The 13620-nt window shown below is 34.3% G+C and overlaps 1 protein-coding gene across 1 annotated transcript; it reads right to left on the reverse strand.

The window, feature by feature from the left end:
• Window positions 1-10077: 10077 nt before the first annotated feature.
• Window positions 10078-12244, reverse strand: LOC123565888 (monocarboxylate transporter 6-like). Its single transcript, XM_045359659.2, has 3 exons — window positions 11896-12244; window positions 10772-11170; window positions 10078-10259 (listed from the first exon to the last, which is right to left on the reverse strand). The coding sequence occupies exons 1-3, from the start codon at window positions 12242-12244 to the stop codon at window positions 10078-10080; spliced, it is 930 nt and encodes a 309-aa protein (XP_045215594.2).
• Window positions 12245-13620: the final 1376 nt, after the last annotated feature.

Genomic DNA, 13620 nt, shown 5'->3' on the forward strand with positions numbered 1-13620 from the left:
GCCTTGTCTTTTATATTATCTTCGCCTTGCCTAATAATATTTAAATTTATAAGACAGTCACCTAATATTCTCTTTATTTTTTGAACATTAAAACAAAATGATATGACTTTAAAACATCCCTGTTGCCATGGTTACTTTTCTATCGATGCTGGAAGTATCCATCGCACACTCCAGGATGTAAGATGACTCTAGTGCCGTAGATGACGTATTACAGACAGCATATATGTAGAAAATTATATAGTAATTTAAATTTTATTAAAATACCTTGTCAGTTCCTTTTGATTCTTGATAGTATATTTCTCGGTTAATCAAAAAGCGTTATTTTATCAAAAACTCATAACGTTACGCTGCAACTGATACAAAAACAGGTGTAACAGGCCAGTTTCTTCCCCTGTCAGCTTTTCTTCCCCAACACCCACCCACCCTCAATTTTTGCAACAAAAAGGAATACTTGTTTTAGTTAGACTGTTTGAAGAATAAATAGAGCTATCCTACTCACCACGGCGTCTGTGTCACACCTTGATTATGTTTCTTGTACCATTCCACATTTTGACAAAACCTTTTGAGATATAGCTTAGAAACTTTCAAAACATTTGCACCATCACCAAATCCAGCTTTAGGCAAGACTACATAAATCCATCGAAAATTTATGCTGAATTACGGCCCTTTTTAAATTACAAATCTTAGTTAAATTTAAACTGTTAGATGTATGGCTTTGAAAATTTTATCACTTGTTTATTATAACAGTTTCTTTTTGTAGGCAAGAATACATAACTCTGTCATCTATTTGGCTTGAATTATGGACATTTTTGGACTTGGAAATTGGTACAATTTTCGTACAAGTCAAAGTATTGTCAAAACTATTTGACATATGGCCTTGAAAATTTTATCGCTTGTTTATTATAACAGTCTCTATCAGTAGGCAAGAGTAGATAACTTAGAACGTTAAGATACGATAACTCTGTCAGCTTTTTTTGACTGAAATATGGCCCTTTTTGGACTTGTAAATTGGTACAATTTTAGTACATGTTCACGTTTTGTCAAAACTATTTGACATGTGGCTTTTAAACTTTGAACACTTGTTTATCGTCATGATTTCAATCTGCAGGCAAGAGTATAACAGCAAAATGACAGTAAACAGCAAATATAGCCCTAAAACGTGTTCAATGAGGAAAATAATTCCATGGTTGAGGTTTCATACTTGAAAACTAGGAGAAGGTTTTTATTCTTAATTTCAGTGTGGGTCTCACAGATGAAACTTACTGACGCAATTAAGCCAAACAAGTCTGTTCAAAACGTATTCATTTGTCCTAATGTTGAAGTTTAATACAGGTTAACATGAAACAAAGACAAAATTTCCATGCTTCCGTCACAATATTAATAAAAGGGGGTTGCTCGTTTTTTGTTGTTTTGAGTGTCTGGTCCACACCTGGAAAATGTGTCACCCTACAGTTGTCAACTTTAAAAGAGTGGTTGATTGTGGTCAGTATATGTCCCCTTACCTTTCTGACATTAGTTGGTCCTCTCTGACATTAGTAGGTCAGAGATCAAGGTCAGTGTGAGTTCAGGCTGCAAATTATTCCATATTTATACCTATTTATCTATACCTAAAATAAATGTTTTTGCATATAGCTGTACAACTTCATAGAACCATTACTTTTCATCAACAGGTGTTTCCTTTTGTGTATGGGATTAGCAGGTCACATTTCAAGGTTACAGTGCCTCAGTCAGTCATAATAGCATCCAATTTACATTGACCTTGAAAATTGTTTCTTATCAACCGATAACTTAAGACAGTTTGTGCCAAAGACTATAAAAGTAGGGGATCATTGTCTATGGTTAGTATTATATTTGGGTTTAGTAGATCAAAGATCAAGGTCACAGAAACATTAAGACAATAAAGAGTTTCAAATCATTAACTAAAGAAATGCTTAGGCCTAGCGTCATAAAACTTATAGCATGATTGTCCTTGATCGGCGCTTTTGTTTACAGGGTCAGATCTTCTACGGACAAGGTCACAGCAGACTGTAGACAAATATTTACTGCCTAGGTACCTGTGACTGAACATAATGGGGGACACATTTTGTTCAGCAGCTTTTAAATCAAGTTAAAGCAGACACATTTTACTTAGTAAACTGACATAATATGCTTCTTGTAATATATATATTCAACATTGTTTTTGTTTAATTTCTTATAGTATAATATTTCAAATTGATTGAAATGTATGCGATTACAAATTTAATACTTAATGAGTTTTTAGCTCACCTGTCACAAAGTGACAAGGTGAGCTTTTGTGATCGCGCAGCGTCCGTGGTCCGTCGTCAGTCCGTGCGTAAACTTTTGCTTGTGATCACTCTAGAGGTCACATTTTTCATGGGATCTGTATGAAAGTTAGTCAGAATGTTCATCTTGATGATATCTAGTTCAAGTTCAAAACTGGGTTACGTGTGGTCCAAAACTAGGTCAGTAGGTCTAAAAATAGAAAAACCTTGTGATCTCTCTAGAGGCCATACTTTTCAATGGATCTTCATGAAAATTAGTCAGAATGTTCAACTTAATGATATCTATGTTAAGTTTGAAACTGGATCACGTGTCCTCAAAAACTAGGTCAGTAGGACAAATAATAAAAAAACCTTGTGACCTCTCTAGAGGCCATCATTTTTATGGGATCTGTATGAAAGTTGGTCTGAATATTTATCTTGATGATATCTAGGTCAAGTTTGAAACTGGGTCACGTGCCATCAAAAACTAGGCCAGTAGGTCAAATAATAAAAACAACTTGTGACCTCTCTAGAGGCCATATTTTTCATGGGATCTGTATGAAAGTTGGTCTGATTGTCCATCTTGATGATATCTAGGTCAAGTTCGAAACCCAGTCAAGTGCGATCAGAAACTAGGTCAGTAGGTCTAAAAATACAAAAACCTTGTGATCCTCTAAAGGCCATACTTTTCAATGGATCTTCATGAAAGTTTATCAAAATGTTTACCATGATGATATCTAGGTCAAAATTGAAAGTGGGTCACGTGCCTTCAAAAACTAGGTCATTAAGTCAAATAATAAAAAAAACTTGTGACCTCTCTAGAGGCCATATTTGTCATGGGATCTGTATGAAAAATGGTCTGAGTATTCATCTTTATGATATCTAGTTCAAGTTCAAAACGGGGTTACGTGCGGTCCAAAACTAGGTCAGTAGATCTAAAAATAGAAAAACCTTGTGGCCTCTCTAGAGGCCATACTTTTCAACAGATCTTCATGAAAGTTAGTTTGTTTGTTTGTTTTGGGTTTAACGCCATTTTTCAACAGTATTTCAGTTATGTAACGGCGGACAGTTAACCTAACCAGTTTTCCTGGATTCTGTACATGTACAAACCTGTTCTCCGCAAGTAACTGCCAACTTCCCCACATGAATCAGAGGTGGAGGACTAATGATGTCAGACACAATGTCGTTTATCAAATAGTCACGGAGAACATACGCCCCGCCCGAGGATCGAACTCACGACCCCGCAATCCGTAGACCAACGCTCTTACCTACTGAGCTAAGCGGGCGGGCTCATGAAAGTTAGTCAGAATGTTCACTTTGATGATATCTAGATTAAGTTTGAAACTGGGTCACGTGTCATCAAAAACTAAGTCAGTAGGTCAATAATAGAAAAACCTTGTGACGTCTCTAGAGGCCACATTTTTCCTGGAGTCTGTATGAAAGTTGGTCTGAGTATTCATCTTGATGATATCTAGGTCAAGTTTGAAACTGGGTCACATGAACTCAAAAACTAGGTTACTATGTCAAATTATAGAAAAAACGAAGTCATACTAAGTTCTAAACTTGGTCACGTGGAGACAGGTGAGCGATGCAGGACCATCATGGTCCTCTTGTTATATATAATGATAGGTCCTACATTTTGTTCCGACAGAGAATTGTTTTTTAATTTTACACATATTTATTTCAATATTTCCTTAATCTTTTTCAGTCATCATTTGGATATGTCACCATGCCTACTTTTAAGATATGAACAGGACAAGTGCGTGACAAATGTGAAACTTAGTTTTAGATATGAAGTATGAATGTAATTGTATGACAGTTTTTTTTTTTTTTTTTTTGAATTTTCACTTCAGCACAAAGAATATTACATTTAGTGATACAAATAATTATGTAAACATAAAAAGAAAATTTCTATTTCTGAGGAAATATCACGTGAGTAACAAAATGTAAAAATTTTGCACATTTTTATTATATTTACTTCAATGTATAACTTTTTTCTCATTTTTTACTGTGCAGCCTACATCATAAACAACAGTTACATACCACAAATAAATAGGTATCCATCCTTTTCATCTAAGAAATTTAAATCAATTACTCGGATTCACGCGCATTTTTACAAAACAAAAACTTATTTCTAGGACTAGCTTAAACGAATTTTGTTTTTATATTGCTTATCTCTGACAGCATATATTATTTCCTACATATATTACAACAGTATAAATAAACTACCATTATGACTTCCATAAATCATGCGCAGAAATAAACAGTTAAAACTGCTCTCTGCAATTCCTTACTTTCCGTCTTCTTACTTGTAAACAGACATTTCTGTTTACAATGCATTTTGTCTTTCCTTTAGATAGAAACATATCTTTTGGCTTTTTATCGAAAAGAAACATTTTCATAAGTAAACTGTTTGCGCTAAAGGTTGCACACTACCAACTGTCGGAAATGCACGTAATGTTTCAAGAGGAGATATATATTGTGTTCCAGTCTGATGATTTTTTTCACCCAGTTATTGCCCTTTGATTATTCAACAATACTATACTTTAATACAATTCTTGTCTGGAGCATTTCTCAGAAACCACTGGATGAAATTTAGTGATACATCGAAGGAAGCTTCACTATCAAGAGGAAATGCGCATATTTTCTTCGTGTTTCGATCGGATGATTTTCATCGAATAACTGTCCTTTTATTATTAAACAATAGTATACAATAGTACAATTCTTTTCTTGAGTTCTCTGCAACCACTGGATGGAACTAAGAGAATCTTCATAGAAAGCATCTTTATCAAGAACAACAGCGAATATGTCTTTATGTCGGCTGAATTTTCACCGAGTAATTGCCCGTTGATTATTCCACTGTAGTATACTATAGTACAATTCTTGTCCAGAGTATTTCACAACAACCACCGGTTGAAGTTTTGTAAAACTTCATAGGAAGCTTTATTATTAAGAGGAAATGCGCATATTGTCTTCGTGTTTCACTCAAGTTATTTTTCATTGAGTTATTGCCCTTTGATTATTCAACAATATTATAATACAGTACAATTCTTGTCCAGAGTACTTCTCTGCAACCACTGGTTAAAATTTAGCGAATCTTCATAGTAAGCTTCATTATCGAAAAAAATGCGCATATTATCTTCGTGGTTCTGTGGGCTGATTTTATACCGAGTTATTGCCCTTTGATTATTCGACATTAGTACATTATTGTACAATTCTTGTTCGGAGTTTTTCTCAGCAATCACTGGTTGGAAGCTTCACTATCAAGAGCATATTTTTCTTCGTGTTTCGGTCGGATGTTTTTCATCCAGTTATTGCTAATTCATTATTCAAAAATAGTATACTGCAGTGCAATTCTGCCAAGGAGTATTTCTCATCAACCATCAGTTGGACTTTAGTGAAACTTCATAAGAAGCTTCACTGTTAAAAGGAGAAGCGCGTATTATCTTGGTGTTTGATTATTTAACATTTGTAACTATAGCGCCAACATAGTCAGGAGTACTTGTCAGCACCCACTGCCTGGCATTCAGCAAAAATCACAGGACACTTCATTTTCAAAGGAAGTGCGCTTTTTTTCTTCATTATCCGCTGGTATGAGTTTTCAATAAGATAACTATCGGACAAATAACAAGACCAATATTTTATAATTTAAATATAAGCATTATTGTATAGATTATAATGATTGGCTCCTCAGGAAACTCTCATCGTTTTTATTTTTGTATTTTACCTTAACGGTGTTTCCCATGTTGCTCTGTCTTCTGCAAAGGCATTGAGAACATGCGTTTTAGGTTCTTAAGGATTACATTTATATACATATATACAAGAGCATTTTTCTGTTTACATTACATGCCTTCTGTTACCTTTACGTATGTTACGGTTTCACCTGGCGAGGATTACTTTTATTTACACTGTCCTGTGACGTTAGAACATGGTGGGGGGTTAGGTACACCATAAACCGGTTTAAACTCCCCGGTGGTGGTTTTGCCACTGACCGTTCAAAGGCGGTGCCCCACTGTGTTTCGTTATTTGTTTGTTTTGTGTGTGTGTTTGTGTGTGTGTGTGTGTGTGTGTGTGTGTGTGTGTGTGTGCGCGCGCGCGCGTTAATGCGTGCGTGCGTGTGTGTGTGTCATATGCGCCTTCACGTGCCGGGTTCACGTTTAGGGAGGCAGTGTTTTTAGAACGTGACTTTCCCTGTTGGATATTCGTCCTTGTTTAATCTGTAAACCTTAAAAAAGGCCTTTGAACAATGCATCTAAACATTCAAATAGATGTTTTCGAGATCGAATCTCAATTCTATGATATATTAATTTTCTCAGAAACTTTCCTTACATCAGATATCGACAGTAATGACCTTAAAATTCCAAATTTCGGTCTCCCTTTCAGAAAAGATCTAGTTGATAGAATCGATGGAGGTGTTGCAATCTATTTACGTGATACCTTACATAGAAATATACGAAATGAACTCACGGTCAACGGGTTAGAAGCTATCTGGATTGAAACAAATAAAAATGACAAGAAATTACTTTTAGGCGGCGGCTTGTATCGACCACCTGATGCCAATAATAAGTACTGGTCACTAACACATGGCTAGTATATTCTTCAAAAAACAGTAGAAGAACATAAACATTTAGGAGATATATTTTCAAGTGGTAGTAAATGGAACCATTATAACTCGTACGTGACAGAGAATAGGAATATCACTCTAACGTCTTTATATATCTTTTATAAGACCACTTACTGAGTACAGTGACGTCTTTTGGAATAAATGGACTGAAGAACTTAAACGCGAACTAGAAGCGATACAAAATGAAACAGCGAGAATTATTTCTGGTGCGACGAAGCTTTTTAACATTAACAACCTGTATATCGATTTAAAACGCAAAACACTGTCTAGCAGAAGAAAGAAACGTAAACTTTTACTATTCTATAAAATGAAAAATAACCTTTCCCCAAGTTAGTTATTTAACCCTATCCCTCCTTCTACACAGATAGATATCAATTAAGAAATAACACGAATATACCCTGATTTTGTTGTCGTAAACAATAATTCAAGGATTCATTTATTCCATCCGTGAATTGAACCCGTTGTCCGAAGATATCAAAGCAAGTCCTTCCTTGGCAATACTTAAGAAACGCTTACAGCTCATCTAAATCCATGCTGCATTACCTACCAGGAAGTAGGAATAGTCAAATGTTAAATACTTGTCTCCGTCTTGGCTGTAGTTCCCTAAATTATGACCTTTTTCGTAAATCAGTTTCAAATAGTCTTTACTGTACATGCGGTGGTATAGAAACAGCAAATCACGACCCCCCCCCCCCCCCCCCCCCCCCCGCCCCCACCCTCCTGCACCGGCTTAAGCAGTATTCAATCTTCAAATATAAATGAGTTAAAATCAATGATCCCCGAAGTCGCAGCAATACATCGTTGCCTTGAAGCGATTGTAAACTTTATTGTATGTATGTGATATATGTACATGATATATAAATAAATAAAACTGTTTAAACTTAACTTATTATTGGTTATTGGATATCTCTTTGGTGATATGGCAAAACAATTAATAGTGTGGTTTCTATGTGATCCATGTGGAAACTGGTCAAAAATATCTTTGATCAATTCAGGGTGATGTGCACAACTATCACTGCGTCATATTTCTATCTTCAACGATTTCATAACATCCCTTTCCGCTTTTTTGACGACAGTCATCCTGATTTTTGTCTCAGATTCTCAGATTTACCGTTTGTCATCACGTTCAGAAATCGAACCTTAAGATGCGAACTTATGGGTAGAATCTTGAATGCATACCTGATTTTGCAGGTACTACAAAGAAGTTTTGAAGGTACCGTAACGGAAAGAGATAATGCAACTGACTGATTACCTCGCGACCGTGAAATTATATAAGACTATAGTAAGAGTTACGTCTTATAAATGACGTACAGCATTAAGTGACGAATCGGTGGCTAAAAACTCCACTAATACCTAGTCTCGGTGTTATTTTATTTGGTCATCCTCTCGCGAATAGCTCAATCAAACTATGTTTACTATTGTTTCGCTTGATGGTATTCTGTTTCCACAAGATTTTCTTATATATTTTGTGATATATAGGTTATTTGTTTGATAAAGTGTGAGATCGAAATATCTTTCGCCGTGTGATTATCAGCTGCGGTATTTTCACAAGTGGTGTAGCCACGACTTGAATGAGAATGTAAAAATTTGTGTTCACGAGTGGAAGATATTTGATTCTAATTTAATGTCTTCATTGGATTTTAGAAACTTTTGTATATGTAATATTCTTTTTCCAGCAATGAATATATATTATATAGTTCTAATATTTCAAAAATTCATTACGGTTGCAATTTATATTAATAAAGAATAAACACTACCAAATCAAATTTAAGCAAACGCAGGTTACAAGTAGTCCAAATATAAATATCCTTATCTTGTTTCCTTCCCAGTGTCATTTCTAAATAACATCTTGTTTTCTTTTTTCTCTACTGCGTTTTTTATGTATTTGAAGAATTCTATTGAAATATGCGTGCTCCCATCTCATGGTAGATGCATATGGTGGCGTAAGAATTTTAAATCCGAAAGGAGATACTGGAAGAAGCGAAAATTCGGGGAGTTAATTTAGATGGCTGTAGTTAAGGAAGCATAACGTTCTTACATAAAAACTATTACCTTTTTTCTTATTATATAGGAGAGATATAGTTTTTGACGGAAATATAAGTTCTACGTACAAATGTCGAAAAAAAACGTTACCAGGCAAGTGGGTCACATATGAAATAAAGAATAGCCTGATTTTATGGTGTTCACCCTAAAGCATAATCGTGACTATACCAAAGTAGACTACTGCACACCTTTGTTTTCTATTTCCCTTGTAAGTTATATAAATTATATATATTATTTTTTTGCATAATAAATACGTATTTAATGGAAGTATAATATTGTTGAAAAAGCTGTCAATGGAAGTTTCATTTTGTTGAAAGCCTTAGCATGCTCATAAATAATGAAGATTATTCTGCTCATTGAGTTATTGCCCTTTGATTATTCATTGTACACATATATCATATGAAACCAGCAATTTTAATATAATATCGGTTTCGCGACATATTTTAATTAAGTAAAATGCCAGATAGAATGTGATATATACAGTTATAGGCAATGCCGATTTGAATGCACTATTATTTTAATGTTTCGATTCTCATGTAAATCTTTATGAACTCAATTAACAACTTACGTTGTTTAAAGACATTTAAAAAAAATAGGTGTTTTGGTTCCGACAGACAAGGCAGCCGGTAATATACACGTGTAATTATCATTACACGCTTGCATTGAATTTAATGTTTTACGAAATGATCGTAATAGTAAAAGAACATACACTTTCAGTCCTACTATTGAACAGAGTTTTGGTCACTGATCATAGCACTATCTTAACTGTTAACGTCATGTCTAACTTCTAAACTCAACGTGAAAATATATTGTGATAAAGTTTAAGAAAAGTCAGAATAACACCTTTTTGGTCAGGGATTACCTCATACGAAATTCAAGATAATTTCAAACTGGTGATTTAAAGGCAAATATTTGCTGCTGTAGGTGCACGTTGCGTCACAGAGGTAAATGCTATATGAAATGCACTTGACGACATGTAAGAACGCGAAAAGACGACAGAAAGTCTCTGTCTTTGAGGTCAATGTAATTCTTCAGAATTGAAAACAGTTTGATGGAAAATGTGAAACGGATTAAAGGAAAATAAAATTTGTATATATTATTTTTACTTTGAAAAAAATGGAAAGAAAAGTTTTTATCTAAACTAGAACGTTACTTCAGAGTGTCATAGCTTAATTTCGAAGAAATTTCTTTTGTCAGTTCACTACTCTTTCGTCTTTCATTCTGGTAAATTCTATAAGCAATAAGTAGACTGCTTGTTGCCACGTAAACAGCTGTTCCTGTAGAAATATAGTACACCATACGGTAGTTACCCATAGCATCACGAACGATTCCTATAAATATAAAACAACGTTAAATAAAACCAAGTCACGAACCATTACAGAAAAATCAAAACGTCAAGTATAATAAAATAAGAAAATAAGTTTAATTGACATCTAAGAACAGATCACAAAGTCCAAATTAAATTAAAAATGCAGATCGCATTTGCCCTTCCATGCATTGTCAAAAGATGAAGCGGTACATCGAAAATATCAGAAAATATAGTGTTGGAAACGAAACTGGTTCGGTCTATTTATTTGTTCTTCATCTTCCGAGATTTGTTCCTATTGTTAAAGTAAACGCCATGAATATGGTCCAACACTACAATTATATTCAATACTCCCAATACATACTCACACATCCTATAATACATTATTGTGCACGGGAGACCTTATTCTAGAGTTTAAATATTTGCTTGTATAACATTGTTATTTTACATATTCGTGTACATTTGTCAATATGGTAAGGATCATATGACCTAGAATATTAAACAAAAAAACAGTACTACATCATAGAACTGCATTACCTCCTAAAATAGCGCTAAGAAAGTCGCCAAATCCAATTGATACGTTTGCACATGCCATTGCAGCTGGGTACTTCTCAGATCCCGCTGCTTCAAAAACTACTGCCGGCGTAAGCCCATTAAACATTCCAAATCCAGTCCCACGTAAAAGGCTTGCCAAAACCAGAAACGTGTAAACGTTTAGAAGTTCCAATACAAGGATGTGTCCAACAGCTACAACTACAGACGCGTATACCAAGTGGTTTATCACTGGCCATCTCGTACATTTCAAAACTGTAAAACTAGCAAGGATTCTCCCAAGTACAGCTGCAATGCCGGTGAATGACATCAGCACTGAACCTTTATTACGTGAATAGTTTTTACCAATAAGCTGGTCTACAATGAAAAGTGCTTCAATATTTCCTGCAAAAATAAAAAACAGCAAAGCAAATACATTTGAAGAGTCTATAGACCAAAACATGGGAATGAAACTGTATGATATCTTAAAGACATCAGTCAAACAAACGCTGACTTCTGTAAAAATGCCGTATTACCAGGCATGATTAGTTGCGTAAATAAAGCTAAATTTATCAACACGCTTATGTATAAAGATAAAGGCTTTAGCGAAGAAATAAACATTTTCATGTAAACAAATATAGAAAATTGTTAATTTATTTATAATCAAATACATGTTTCATATTTTCTACACCAAATATTATAGCATTAGGCAGAAACAGTACCATGTTTTGATTGGAAAAACATGACAAAAGCATTGAGCATAAAACGACTATGAAATCTACAAAAGATAAACATTCTTTTTTAATTTTCGTTTAATAATTAAATTTATAAGAAGATCGTTTTGAAGCATACAGTTCAACCAAGCAAATTAATAACAGACACGGTTTGATAGTAAGTTCGCGAGAGATGATGAAATAAAAAAAAACACCTCTCATATCCCAAAGCACTTTTATATATTTAAATGTCTAGTAATTTGATTTTGTGAATGATAAGCATTATATATCTTTAAATTAGTAGCTTGCATTTCTGCTACCAATGAAACCGCGCCTACAACATTTTCATTGATGTCACGTTCGGCGACATGTGGTTTTCCACTTTTAATTTAAATAATATAAAAATTGGAAACTGACCTGTCATAAACATCAGCAAAGTATTAATAAGAACTGTACAAAGCACCATATCTTTCAGAACTAGAACATCACAAACAACAGGTCGAGAAACTTTTTCTTGTTTTGGATCGTGATCTTTTCCCGAGAGTAGATACATTACAAGTCCAAACGGCAAGCACTGCATTACGACTCCCGCTAAGAGTATAAAAGCTCCGGACAAGAAGTATTTTGCTATTAATATTTCAAACAGCATAGGTATAGCAATATGTCCACAGCTGGCTCCTATTGTAAGGGATGTCAAGAAAAATCGAGGGTCATCTTTGAATGCCTCACTTACAGAGATAAACGTCGACAAATAGCAAACACTCATTCCAAGTCCTGTAAAAATCCCATTTAAGGTATGGTTTTAAATAAATAACACGCTTACTTAATTATTAGATAAATTGCTAAAGTGGACAGTGTAAAAATTTTAATTGCTCATTACCAAAACAGACTTTTCTAACATATTTAGATGTTGATATATTCCCTATACTCTAGATTGGGTAATTGTTTTAATTTCGCAAATAATGACACGTGCGAAAACAAAATATTAGTGAATGTTATTCTACTTCGTGTCATAAAACACAAACACTTGTGATTCGAAATTTCTTAATACCGCGTTGAAGGCATATCGTGAAATTGCTAAAAAAAAAAAAAATAACAAGTCTACAGTATCATATTCTTTTTTTTTTCCATCTGCGTCGCAAATGAACTACCACCTAAATCATTTTGAGATTTCGTACACAAAACGTGTATCTATCACGTACAAAACTGCCGAAACTTACCACATATGACTCCAGCAAGTGCAATGATTTCTGCTATGTGTGTTGCAAATGAACAAACAAACAGTCCTGCAGCAGATAAAATAATACCAAAAATAGTTGTTGGCCCAGTTCCGTATTTGTGAATAATGCCACTCCATAATAGACCTGAAAAAGTCTTGAAAGCATTGTAAACAATAAAAATAAGGATTCACTATCTAACAAAGTTATGTAAAACAAACAGAAAAATTATCAAACAATAGTTTAACGCTTATTCTAAAGTGTATATTCTTGAGGCTGTGACTTCAAATAACTAATATATAATAAGTATATTGGTCTACTAATACTGACCATATTTATATAAACGGTGTGTTAGAGGTAACCTCACCGGAAACAATATTTATTCTCACCATCGCAATTAACACATGTTGAATTTAGGACAAGTGTTAGTTTGACTACCAAGAGTTCTCAGACTCGTGCATTCTTTCAGTTTAACGACGCATAAATCTGATATGTCAAACGGCAATAAGATGCGGATATTTAGCAGACATATTTCTACGAATCTATTTGCCCTTAGTCTCTTCGATTTGCCATTTACATCAAAGTAAACTAATTGTTGTAACTTATTTCATGCTCATTCTATCTACTGAAACACAGTTTCACATTATTGAAGCTTTTAATGAAACCTTAAGGTACTCTGATGATTTTCTAAATATGGACACCCTATATATTTTAGAAATGGTGAAACACATTTGCTCAAAAGAATTTCAACTGCCTCAGTTTTAGAAGCAGCGTCACTTTTAGACTAACATGTAACAATTGTGAAAAGTAATTAAGACTAAAGAGACGAATTATAAAATTGTCGGATCCCTCGGGCGACATCATGCGGTAATATTTCTGTTTTGTATGAGCTTGCACAAAGTCAGAGGCTTTAAATGATAGAAAT

The sequence above is a fragment of the Mercenaria mercenaria genome, chromosome 8 (assembly GCF_021730395.1).
Source record: "Mercenaria mercenaria strain notata chromosome 8, MADL_Memer_1, whole genome shotgun sequence".
Classification (NCBI taxonomy): Eukaryota; Metazoa; Mollusca; class Bivalvia; order Venerida; family Veneridae; genus Mercenaria; species Mercenaria mercenaria.

Excerpts from the sequence above, each read along its gene's own strand:
- LOC123565888 (XM_045359659.2), bottom strand. The coding sequence starts at position 12,244 with ATGAGTGTTTGCTATTTGTCGACGTTTATCTCTGTAAGTGAGGCATTC. Across the intron at positions 11,171-11,895 it reads TTTGCTGATGTTTATGACAG|GAAATATTGAAGCACTTTTC; the intron begins GTCAGTTTCCAA and ends TTATTTTTGCAG. Across the intron at positions 10,260-10,771 it reads TCTTAGCGCTATTTTAGGAG|GAATCGTTCGTGATGCTATG; the intron begins GTAATGCAGTTC and ends TTATATTTATAG.